We start from the raw sequence: 11001 nt of genomic DNA on the forward strand, positions 1-11001 counted from the left end.
GCCCTGCTCCCCCCGGCAGTACAAGGTGTGGGTGAAACCCGGCTCGGAGCAGTCCTTCCTCTACGGCAACCACGTCCTGAAGTCGGGGCTGGGTCGCATCACGGAGAACACGGCCCAGTACCAGGGTGTGGTGGTGTACTCCATGGCTGACGTCCCGCTGGTGAGTGCCCGGTGCGGCCCCTGCGCTTCCCAGGGCTGGGATGTGGGGAAAAATCCTCTCTAACTCCTCCTTGCTCCCCATCCAGGGCTTCGGGGTGGCTGCCAAGTCGACGCAGGAGTGCCGGAAGGTGGACCCCATGGCCATCGTGGTGTTCCACCAGGCTGACGTCGGGGAGTACGTGCGGAGCGAGGACACGCTGACCTAAGAGACCTCCAGTGCTCCCAGGACGTGGGTGTTACTGGGCAAGAATGGACCTTGTCCTGCACCAGCGGTGCACAGCACCACGGGGAGCCCACCCCAAGCAGGACGGAGGGGCTAGGAACCACCAGCACACAGCCCTGCACCCATGGGGTGGCTGCTGCCAACGCGAGGAGCTCCCCCTGCACCAGACCCACCATTGCCATCATATAAAGGCTGTTGTTTTTCTAAAGCTCCTGTTGTGTAGTGTGGAGCCGTGGTAGGGGGTCTGCCCTTGCCCCTGCTGTGGGTTTGGGCCTGCCTGGGGCAGTGCGACACCCTGGGGTGCGACACCAGCGGGGGGAAGCACCAGGTTCAATGGGGCCAGGGGGAGGCTGAGGGCTGGGGCAGGGGCAGGCAGGAGGCTGTGGTTACACCACAGAGCATGGGCCAGGGCTTCCTTTGCTGAGTGTGTGGTGGAAAAGGGGCACTGGGGCTCTAACAATAAGCAGGGACGTAACAAAGCAACCCAGCACACAAAGCTCGGGCGACCACATCGCGCTTTTCTTCTGTCAGGGAGATTTCAGCCGAGGCAGGAGCAGGGAGAACTCTCCTTGCTCCTTCCCCAGGCACGATGCAGCCTCCTCTCCTGCCCTGCAAAGGGGCAGCGCGGTTACCGGGGGCCGTTAGCACTTCTGCCGGCCGGAGGTTTGCACGTTGAAGAGGCGCTTCAGGAAGTAGAGCTGCAGGACCCCCGAGAGGACGATGACGCAGCTCTGAGCCATGGACCACCAGTTGACGTAGTTGTAGTTGGCCTCGAGGAGGAAGGAGTCGGCCCCTTTGCGCATCCGGGCGAAGTTGTAGAAGCGCCACATGTGGAAGATTTGGAGCTGCAGCTTGCGGATGCTGACCTGTGGGACAGGCGGGCGCTGGGCAGGGGCAGGGGCAGAGCCGCTCCAAGAGCTGCGCTGAGCTCGGTGTTTAATCGAGCTGTGGCTCAGCCATCACCAACACCCTCCTTGGTCCCCTGCCTGACACTCACCCCGATGGCCTCCAGGGTGTTGTTCAGCTCCTTCTTCTCTTCCAGTTGCTTGTTTTCCACGTCAAAGCCTTCGTAGTAGACCCCGAAGTTGAGGTACACCTGCATGAAGCCGAAGTGGTTTTGCTGGTTGTCCAGGCACAGCCGGTAGAAACCTGCGGAGAAATGGGGATTATTGGTCCCTGAGCAAAAGAGCCACTGCCAGAGCCGTCCCCAGCGCTCAGCCCTCGTCCTTCTCGTTAGGAACAGACAGATCAGTGCTCAGGGGAGCATTTGTGGGGTCGGGGCAGCTCCTGCAGGGAGCCCAGGGGCAGTGGGGACAGCAGGGACCTGTCTCCTTGGTGAGGAAGTTGATCTGTCCCCGCACGTTCTGGGAGAGGCCGAGGTGGAAGCCATTGGGGTCGCTGGCCGTGGCCAGGATGTTTCTGCTGTTGCCGATTCCTGTCGCCCGCTGGACCTGGAGGAGGAAAACACCCAGGGGCGTTTGTGGGCCTGACTGCACCCGGGAAGTGGATGGGAACCCATGGGTGATGAACCTCGCAGTCCCCAATGCCTGCTGTGGGTGCTCACAGACCCCATGGGTGCAGCCCAGCTGCTGGAGTGTGGGGGCACGGAGCTGTGCTGAGCCCCGGAGCCGTGCCGTGTTCCTGTGGGGCACAGAGCCAGGGAAAAAGGAGCCAGCACTGGGCACAGTCATGCCCAGGTCTCCTCCAACCGGTGCAGTGTAAACAGGAGATAAAAGCACTGCAGGTTCCCTTGTGGGAAGGGGACAGGGACACGCAGATAGGGCTGTGCCCAAGACCTGCACTGTGTGACAGCTGCCCAGCAAAGGGCAGAGCTCCCTGCGGTGCTGGGATACCCCACAGCTCTGAGTGAGCTCTGGCTGCTCGGGCACCATGGCCAGAGCACTCAGCACCACTTTTTATGGCTTAAAAACAGGTAGTTAAAAAAATAAAAGTGGGATTGATGATGGGACCAATCCAGCACAGCCGTTCCATGACCCCAGCAGCAGCCGCACAGCACCGGCAGCTTCCCAGGCCGCGTCCCACAGCGCTCACCTCGTAGCCGAAGAAGAAGTTGCCGCTCTGGTGAGCGAACTGCCAGAAGCACTCCACGGTGCCGGCGGGGATGACGATGGCGAAGTCGTAGCGATCCGCCCCACGGAAGAGGGGCTCTTGGCTGGACTCACTGAGGAGCTTGGTCCTGGGGCAGCCGATGGGGCCCGGCAGTGCCAGCAGCAGCAGCAGCAGCATCCTGTGCCCCAGCCTCCGGTGCTCCCTTGTGCCGGGGCAGAAGCGGGGTCCCGAGGCTGCTAGGGTAATCATTAACTGCACCGCAGCACCGGTGTCGGCAGGAGCACGGCACAGGCTCTGCTCAAGGTGATTTCTGTGGTCTGGTTCATGTTAGAGCCCAAGGAGGCTGTGACAAGCGCCGTGGTCACCAGCAGCACTGTGTCACGCCTCCAGCGCTGCTCTCTGGCACCCGGTGGTTTGCTTCAGGCTGCAGCACCCTCCCTGTGCAGCAAGGGCTCAGAGGGGAGAAGGGGCTCAGCTCATCCCCTTCCCACTGGACACAACCAACAGGCACAGGCTGGACAGTTACTGGTCCGGTTTGCAGCTTCCATCGAGCTGCTCCTGCTAGCACAGGGTGCTCCTGTCCACCTACAGCTGCTCCAAGCCCAGGTTTCACAGGCAGAAGGGGAGGGAAAGGCACAGCCACAGCCAGGTGGGGAGGAAAGCTCATGCCAGGAGCAGTCACTGAAGGACAGAGGGGAGCAGGTGTCTGCAAACAGCCTTTTTCCAGCCCCAGCTCTGCCAAATGCAGCCAAGAGAGGTGGAAACATCTCCCTGGCCTTTGATTGCAACAGAAATTAGACCAGAAGCTTCTGCAGCAGCACCTCACAGCATCAGGGCATCGCTGCTGCACCCCAAACACATAACACAATATCCCCCACCTCAGGAGGAGCCCCCCACTCCTGGGCAGCGCAGGCCCAAACTGCCACATTTCCACCCATGAGGTACAAGTCCACAACTCTCAATGTCCAATGAGAAAGGAACTTTATTTTACAGACAACAGCTCGGACACGGGCTCCAGCTTTGGCACCTGGAGACAGGAACCACACAGCTTGGAGCTCACCCATCTGCAGCCAGGAGGGATAAGTGCCAGTGAGACGCAAGCAGAATCGGTAAGGACTGGAACTTTAACGAGGGAGCAACCAACGATTAAGTACCAAAACAAAAAAAATAATGATTTTAAAGCCTCAAAAGCCAGGAGAAGCTCCCACTGGCAGATGAGCCATGCACAGTGCAGAGGAAACCCAACAAAAGAGCAGGTCACCTTGCCTAAATCTTCTCCCCAGCAGCTCTGGGGCTGTGCTGCCTCTCTCCTGGAGCAAACAGATGAATCAAGTGATTTACAGTTTGGACAATTAAGAGACATTTAAAAAGCCATTGATGGGATTATCCTGACAGAGAGAAAGCCGTCATCTCAGCTGCTTTTTGGGGTGGGATTCATTCTATGAAGGCTGCAGCTGCCAGGTGGAAAAGCAAGTCCAGGCCGTTTCCGAGGGCGTGCGATCCTGCTGCAGAACACCCAAACCTCGCAGCTGCACACACGAGGATCCTCGGTTCTCAGCAGATGTGGATCCCGTCTGCTGCAGCCCGTGTTTTGGAGGTGCTCGCCACACCCGCGCACAGCTGGGATGAGCGCAGCAGCCTCCCCCACCATTGCTCCAGTCTGTACTTCAAGAGAAAAAGAAGGTTTTTGCACCAAAGGTCTCGTAGCTCCTGACTTTAAAGGAGTCCCAGCTTTTTCATGGTCCGCCAGCGATCCTTGATCATCACAGGCGTGCGGTTCTGGAAGGGGTATTTCTCACAAATGGCTTTCCACCTCCCTTCCCCAAACTTCTTGACGCCCTCTTTGATCCACTCACTCTCCTGGACCGTCCATTTCTACAAAAAAGAGCAGGAAACAGCGCTCGGTGAACACAGCACGTGAAATAACTGAAGCACAGTGGCACCAAAGCCACCTGCCTGTAAGCAAGGGCAAGGGAGCAGCCCCAAACTGGGGACCTCTGCCAGGTAACGGCTGCCACCCGCATCCCTCACCCAAACAAGACACCGAACCTCTCCTGCACATGGGGAACTCGGCAAACCTGGCTCCTAACTGCATGTGTTAAGAAGGGGCGTGTGGGAGATGCGTGGCTTTAGCCAAGTACCAAACAGGGCAGTTTTAGCAGAGAAACTCAGCCAGCTCTGGGAATGCACAGACCTGCACAACTCAGATCAAGCTGGGAGCACTGGTCTCAGAGCACCACTTCCAAACTCGGTGTCTGGTGCTCGCCCTGCAATCCCAGGTGCAATCCTCAAACTGCTCGAGTTTGCTCTCCTATACAGACACATCTCGGTTTCAGGCCTTACTGAAAGGACACAGGGGCTCCACGTTACCTGTTTCTTGGAACCGAAGACTGTCGTGTTGTTGCTGTTTGTCCCAAATGACACTGAAAAACAAGGCAAGAGGTTACATTTCACCGTAACTCAGGAGGTACAGAGCCCCCTGGGAGAGAGACTGCCTTGGGCTTAACTCTGCATCAGCCTGTGAGGGCATCCCGTGACGGACAGTAACCCCAAATTACTTTCTCTCTCCTTTTTCTGCAGCTATAGCACACACAGCCTTTCCCTCTGACACCCCAGTTGCTTTATGTGAAAGCTTTCCATGAAATCTGCTTTGTTTTAAAGTAGCCAACAGGGGCATCTGCCCAGGATGGGATTACACCGTACACAGAGGCTGGCATCAGATTCCCATTGCCCGCTCCTTTTCACCAGCAAAGCTATGCACTGAGCTGCAAAGGGAACTGGACTGGAAAACTGATGTGGCTGAAAAGGTAAATTTAACCTTTATGTCACGGTGCTAAAGTGGAAAAGGGGAAAGAGCAGTATTTCCAGTGCTTATATCCTGTAAGCGAAGCACAATCAGTCTGACTCTTGAACGGGAGTTGCTGGTGTGTGTTTCAGGTCAGAGGGACCAAGAACAAACACCTCAGAGTTGGAAAACTACCCCTTTTCTGAGCTTTTAGGATTTCTAGTTGCAAAATTCATTCATGCAGAAGGAAGCAAGCGAAGAGCCCGGGCACCACGATTACCACCTGCACCAGGGGCTCTGTTCTTACCCGAGAAGAGCTCATCCTCGTCGCTCCAGCTGTCCTTTTCTTCTTTGCCATATGAGCTGTTCCACCTGCCCTGGAAGGACCTGAAAGCAGGCAAGCAGTGACTTCAGCTGCTGGCCAGGGGGGTGTTTTAGGGGGAGAAGGTGCAGAGCCACCTGTAGCACAGCAGGCGAGCTGCGACAATGCGCACACAGAGAAAAGCACCCATAAAGTGACACTGAAACACGCCACCCCCTCCACTCCCCTCCAAGGGGGGATGAATCCTTAGGATCTGAAGGTACGGCATGCAACATGCACTCAAATACACCTGGAGTATTGCATTTTGTACCTAGGACTTGCAAAAACAAGTGACTGGCCATTAAGCACACCATTAAGCACGCACAGCCGGACTGCCCAGGTCTGTGTGTGCAGCACAGACCTGCAACAGCTCAGGCCAGGAGCCTCCAGTCTCCTCCAGACACACTTAATCCTTACTGTTTCACCACTCACACCAAGGTCAACAGAGATCAGTGCCTCAGCGCTGTCACCTGCTTCCAGTCCTCAGGCATCAACTCACGAGATGAAGTTATGTCTGTTAAAAACAGCTTCAAAACGTAAATGTTCACCCCTGGCTCTCACATCTGATCCAACTGAAGCCATTTATGACTACAGGACCATAACTGCTCTCTATTCCTGCTTGAGTTGTGCTGTTGAGCACATCTGAGAACCAGCTATGGGCAGGGAGCTGCAGGACCACATTTCCAGATGGATGCTGTTCACACCACCACAAGTCCTGACACTGCCAGGCTTCAAGACGAGATACCCACACAATAAATTGTTTTCCTGCTAAACCAGAAACTACTGTGCACAGTGGCAGGGCTGAAGCTCGAGAGGGGCTCAAGCCAGCATTGGCTGCACAGCAGCAGCTCCGCTCTGGGCTTTTGGCACAGGATCTGAGTCCCCGAGCCCCTTGCCAAGGCAGTCAGCCACAGCACTCTGCTCTGCAAGTGCTCACAGAAATCATCCTGTCCCCACAACGCTCCCCAGCATCCTCAAAATAAACTCCAGACGTACCCTAGGGACAGCAACATCACCTACAATGTGCTACCGGAAAAAAGCAGGAGATCAAGCGCCACCACTCACAAGTCCTGCACCGGGATTTTTACCGCCCGCCCTTCAAAACCAAAGCTTTGTGTTCTTGATATTCTTAAGCCAAGGACTAAAGGAAATTGTGTTTTATCTTTTCAAAGATATCAAGCTCTCCTCAGTCTTCCCAGTTTCACTCCTGGGGATCCAAACATTATTGCTGGCTGCTCTGCAATGTCACTAAACAAAAGCAAAGCAACTCTGACGTTTAAGCAGGAAGCTTTGCTACAGCCTTGTTGCAGCCAGGGGAGACACTTGAGTGACTCTTGGCTCAAGTCTCCTATCAGAGTTAATTTTAGACATCTGCTGTGGGAAATCCTTATAAAAAGCAAAAAACCCTACTATAGCCCTACCACTTATTGCAGTCACTTCAGCTGCAAGGTAAGTGCTAGCTCACTCAGAAAACACAAAGCCACAGCCAGGAGTTTCTCAACTAACACAGCTTTCAGGAAAAAGAGCTTAAGCAAGGGCAGTGCTGCATTTCCCAAGAGGTGGAAAGAAATGAATCTGCTCCACAAGGTGCATCTACAAACTCCTTCCAGCTTCAGCATCACTAACCCAACGGGTGCCCTGGACCCACACGCTGGAGCCACCTCCATTACTCCCTGCAGTGCCTCTGACCATGGTCGTTTTCTCCTCTCCGTTAACCAAACAGCAAAGCCTACGGACAACAGAGCCTTTACTCTGCCCAGCTCCACACACGCCAGGGGAGCAGGACCATCAATAAACTCATCCTGAATTAAAGAGGTTTGCTGCTCATGCTACCCGTGTCAGCTGCAAGTCAAAAGATGGGGCTCAGGTTAGAATATACCACAAGAAATGGGCTTCATACTTGGCATTCTTGGTAGACGCAGGCTGGTCCTGCAATTTCTGGACAGGTCTGGAAGCAGAAGATACAACTGGCTCCTGGGACGAGTCTGGGCTCTCACTCGACTTGCTGTACCGGGTCTCTCGCTCCATGACCAGTTTGCTTATGGTCAACAAGCGTTTGCCCTTATGGGATATTTCGGGAGGGTCTGAGATCTCAGAACTGTGATTCTCCTCTTCTTTCCGTCTCTTGGTTCTGTGGGATACAGAAGGAGACAGTTGCTTGGGGAAAGAAAAGTCTGTTTCGTCCAGTTTGGTGAAGAGCGCATCAGAATCCCGGGAGTCCGACAGGATCTTGAAAGCTTCTCTCAGAGCCGAAATCCCGTATGCGGTTACCGCTCCGGAGGGCTGCCTACAAAACAAACAGAACCGAGCAGGTTGTCGAGATTTCACCAAGGTGGCTCCGCTCCATGGGAACCAGGCTTGTCCCCAAAGTGTGGCCCTCAATAACTGACCCCAGGGTGCAAATAAAAATCCACTCAGGGCATTTCCCAACCCTTCAGCCTGCGCTCCTGAACACGCCTATACTCAAGCAAGCAGTCCCACGCTCCCTGCAAGTGACAGCGCTGGGTGTCCTTCTGCTGTTCCCCACCAAGGGCTGCACCACACAGATACCAAACACCGCTCCACGAGAGCAAACCTCCTGGCAGCCACTGCCCGCCCTCCCCAGTTTACCAAAATACTATGTACGTTCGGAAAAATGCCAAACCACCATAACATTTCTACTGTGTTCCCAACAGGTGTCCTACACTGACAGCCCTCGGGCAGTTAAGAGCTGCCTGGACAGAACAAACCGCCCTGTGGAAGAGAGCTGCTGCCACTCATCCACAGCGCAGGGCCAGACTCCTCTGCCCACCTTTCTGAGTGCCCCGAGGATGGTCCTGGACATGCTGGAGCTGCTGCTGGCTCTTTAGATATTTCCATAGGCTCTGATGCATCTTCCAAGGTAGCAACCACTGCTGTTAAAAGCTCAGGAGTTGCTTCTGTGTCAGTGACTCCTTCCATAGGCTCGGGAGCTGCTGCAGAGCCATGAGCTCCATCTGTAGGTGCAGGAGCTGCTGCGGGGTCAGTTGTCCTTGCCACTGGGCTGGGAGCAGCCTCTGGGTCTGCTGCTGTTGCTGCAGGCTCTGGAGCTCCGGCAGCACCCTGTGAGCTTCCCGAGGGCTCCAGAGCTGTTGCCTGCTCCTTCGGCCCCTTTGCAGACTTGGGAGTCGATGTGTGTTTTGGTTCTTCGACACGTTCTGAATTCAGTGTCTTTTTCATTACCTTGGACAGAAAAAAAGCACATAATCATTAAAAAGATGATTCTTCACACTACCATCCCATTTTATCCCCTCTCAAAGGCATTTTAAGCTGCTATACCTGCAATTCTATCAGCACCACGTAGAGAGTTCATGGATTAATTAACTTGCTACATGGATTGAAAAATGAGTTTGTTCCTAAAAGTTTTATACAGTTGAATGCAATTTAATGCATTTTGGATTCAACCCACCGTTAATGAGATGTCTAAACTAACTCATGACTGGCACAGAAGTCACATAGAAGCCAAATTACTGCATTTCATTGCCTCCTGGCACAGTGTCAGCTCTCCCCAAAACTTTCTCTCACGCTGTTTTCCTGCTGCCCCTCGCTGGGGTGGCAGCGAGCACAGGACGGAGCCGGGTGAGGCAGACACGTACCGTCAGCAGCAGCGGCTCCGAGTCATCCACATAGGTCTTCAGGAACTGAAAGGCGCTCTGCTGGAAGTTCTCGTAGGAGAAGTTTTTGACAATCGGATGAGTTGAATTCTTCTCCCGGATGATAGTCAGAAACTCATTCCTCTTTTTCTAGAGGAGAGGTAAGAATGCTCTGAATAACAAGGGTAGAAACGACAACCGCAGGAGCCAGGGCCTGGGCAAGGATTGGACCTTTCCTATTTGACATTCTCCAGACACAACTGATTTACACTGACACAGGGCTGGGAAAGGGCTGGGGGGGCAGGAGAGCCACCTCATTCCAGCAACCTCAGTGTCCCAACACTGCAGCATCTGCAGAAACAGGAACAGGGACTTTTCCTGCCTTCAGAACCAGCCCCTCTGAGGAACTCGTGCTCTACACATGAGCTGGGCTTTGTGTTGGGGCAAATGCTGATGCCTGCAGACCCACAGGGATACAGGAGGGAACATGAGTGCCAGAGGGAGCTGCAAAGCGATGATCAACAGGTGTTTGAGATGCATAATGCCCAGTTCAAGGAGGGCTCTGCATTTCATCACCTTTTCTTCTTGTTCATGTTTCCCCAGGAAGCTTCCCAGGGAAACCTTTCATGCCTGCGACACGGCTCACAACTGCAGCTCCCCATAAGGCAAATCAGGCCACCCCCAAATCTCCTCGCTCCCCAATACCCCGTAAGACATCTAGCACAGTCCTCAAACAGCCGCCTTTCCTCCCGGCGCAGACTCACCTGGTTTCTGGTGTCCTTCCCCAAGTGCCTCTTGACAATTTTTGAAGCTTTATCGAACTCCCTATTTTTGATGCAGACGATAACAGCCTACAGGAGAACACAAATACTGGTTTCCCTGTGAACACTGAATTGACCAGAGTCTCTAGATCAGCTTGGGAAAAGCACACCCAATAATCAACCACGGCACACAGGAACAGCTCAGTGCAAGTGTACACAGAGAAACAATTCTACATCAGCTGAAGAAGGACACACGCCAAACACAGGCAACTTGCAGCCAAGTCAGCACCAACTGCGGCATTCTGCACATGAGGTGATGCCCACCATCATTTATGCAAGACCCTTTTAAGGCAGAAGATGAGCAGAGTATTTATGGGAAAAGAAAAGGCTCTTACAGCTTCCTTCACCATTTTCTGAACAGCCTCTATTGTCTTCTCAGCCACGGAGAATTCCTCCTGAATGAGCTCCAGGATGCCCATCGCTGACTCCAGAGGGGTGAGCTCTGACTCCTTGTCGAAGGTGCAATCTGCAAGAGTTCACAGCTGCTGGTTTATGAGGGGTTCCCAGAGATGCCTCACAGAGGCAGTTACTGACATCCTCAGAGTGATGACAAACCCTAAAGCCACAGGTGATGAAGATGGGTAGGAACAGCACAGTGACAGCTGAGCATCTCACCTGTGCCAGATCCACCCCCAGGCAGGGAAAGCCTCAGAAGCACCACCTGACTACAAAGAGCTGGCCCAGGGGGAGCATTTCAGGTGTGTTCAGAGTGCAGGACGGCCCTGGAGCCTAGGCTCCACCGTGCTGCTCCTAGCTGACGGCAGCAGCCTTTCCCTTGCTGCAGCAGCACAACACAGACATGAACAGCCCAACTCTCTGGCCCCTCACCCCCAGGGGAAAGCTTCTACAGCTGAGCTCAGACCTCTGCTCTGAGCAGAAACACCGCTCCCGGGACACAGCTCCAGCCCAGGGCATGCTCCGGCAGGGAGAGTGGGCTACAAGCCAGGGCCTGGGGACCCACCGAGGTTCTC

The 11001-nt window shown here is 54.5% G+C and overlaps 3 protein-coding genes across 3 annotated transcripts; 1 reads left to right on the top strand and 2 right to left on the bottom strand.

The window, feature by feature from the left end:
* Positions 1-13: 13 nt before the first annotated feature.
* Positions 14-365, top strand: NIP7 (NIP7, nucleolar pre-rRNA processing protein; the record flags this gene model as incomplete). The annotated part of the gene is made up of 2 exons (XM_010185322.1): positions 14-160; positions 246-365. Coding segments are annotated over 2 exons (267 nt in total), but the record flags the coding sequence as incomplete, so codon positions are not given.
* Positions 366-1023: 658 nt separating this feature from the next.
* TMED6 (transmembrane emp24 protein transport domain containing 6) lies at positions 1024-2629 on the bottom strand. The gene is made up of 4 exons (XM_010185321.1): positions 2435-2629; positions 1707-1833; positions 1380-1531; positions 1024-1248 (listed from the first exon to the last, which is right to left on the bottom strand). The coding sequence occupies exons 1-4, from the start codon at positions 2627-2629 to the stop codon at positions 1024-1026; spliced, it is 699 nt and encodes a 232-aa protein (XP_010183623.1).
* Positions 2630-4168: 1539 nt separating this feature from the next.
* TERF2 (telomeric repeat binding factor 2) lies at positions 4169-10496 on the bottom strand (the record flags this gene model as incomplete). Its single annotated transcript, XM_010185323.1, has 8 exons — positions 4169-4327; positions 4823-4875; positions 5545-5624; positions 7499-7885; positions 8738-8799; positions 9213-9359; positions 9974-10060; positions 10366-10496. Coding segments are annotated over 8 exons (1106 nt in total), but the record flags the coding sequence as incomplete, so codon positions are not given.
* Between the last annotated feature and the right edge of the window lie 505 nt (positions 10497-11001).

The sequence above is a fragment of the Mesitornis unicolor genome, unplaced genomic scaffold (genome assembly GCF_000695765.1).
Source record: "Mesitornis unicolor isolate BGI_N332 unplaced genomic scaffold, ASM69576v1 Scaffold47445, whole genome shotgun sequence".
In the NCBI taxonomy this organism is placed as follows: Eukaryota; Metazoa; Chordata; class Aves; order Mesitornithiformes; family Mesitornithidae; genus Mesitornis; species Mesitornis unicolor.

Bases quoted from the DNA above. Each gene is read 5' to 3' on its own strand.
- TMED6 (XM_010185321.1), bottom strand. From the start codon at position 2,629: ATGCTGCTGCTGCTGCTGCTGGCACTGCCGGGCCCCATCGGCTGCCCC. The intron at 1,834-2,434 runs GTGAGCGCTGTG...TTCCTCCTCCAG, and splicing joins ACTTCTTCTTCGGCTACGAG to GTCCAGCGGGCGACAGGAAT. The intron at 1,249-1,379 runs GTGAGTGTCAGG...CCTGTCCCACAG, and splicing joins ACACCCTGGAGGCCATCGGG to GTCAGCATCCGCAAGCTGCA.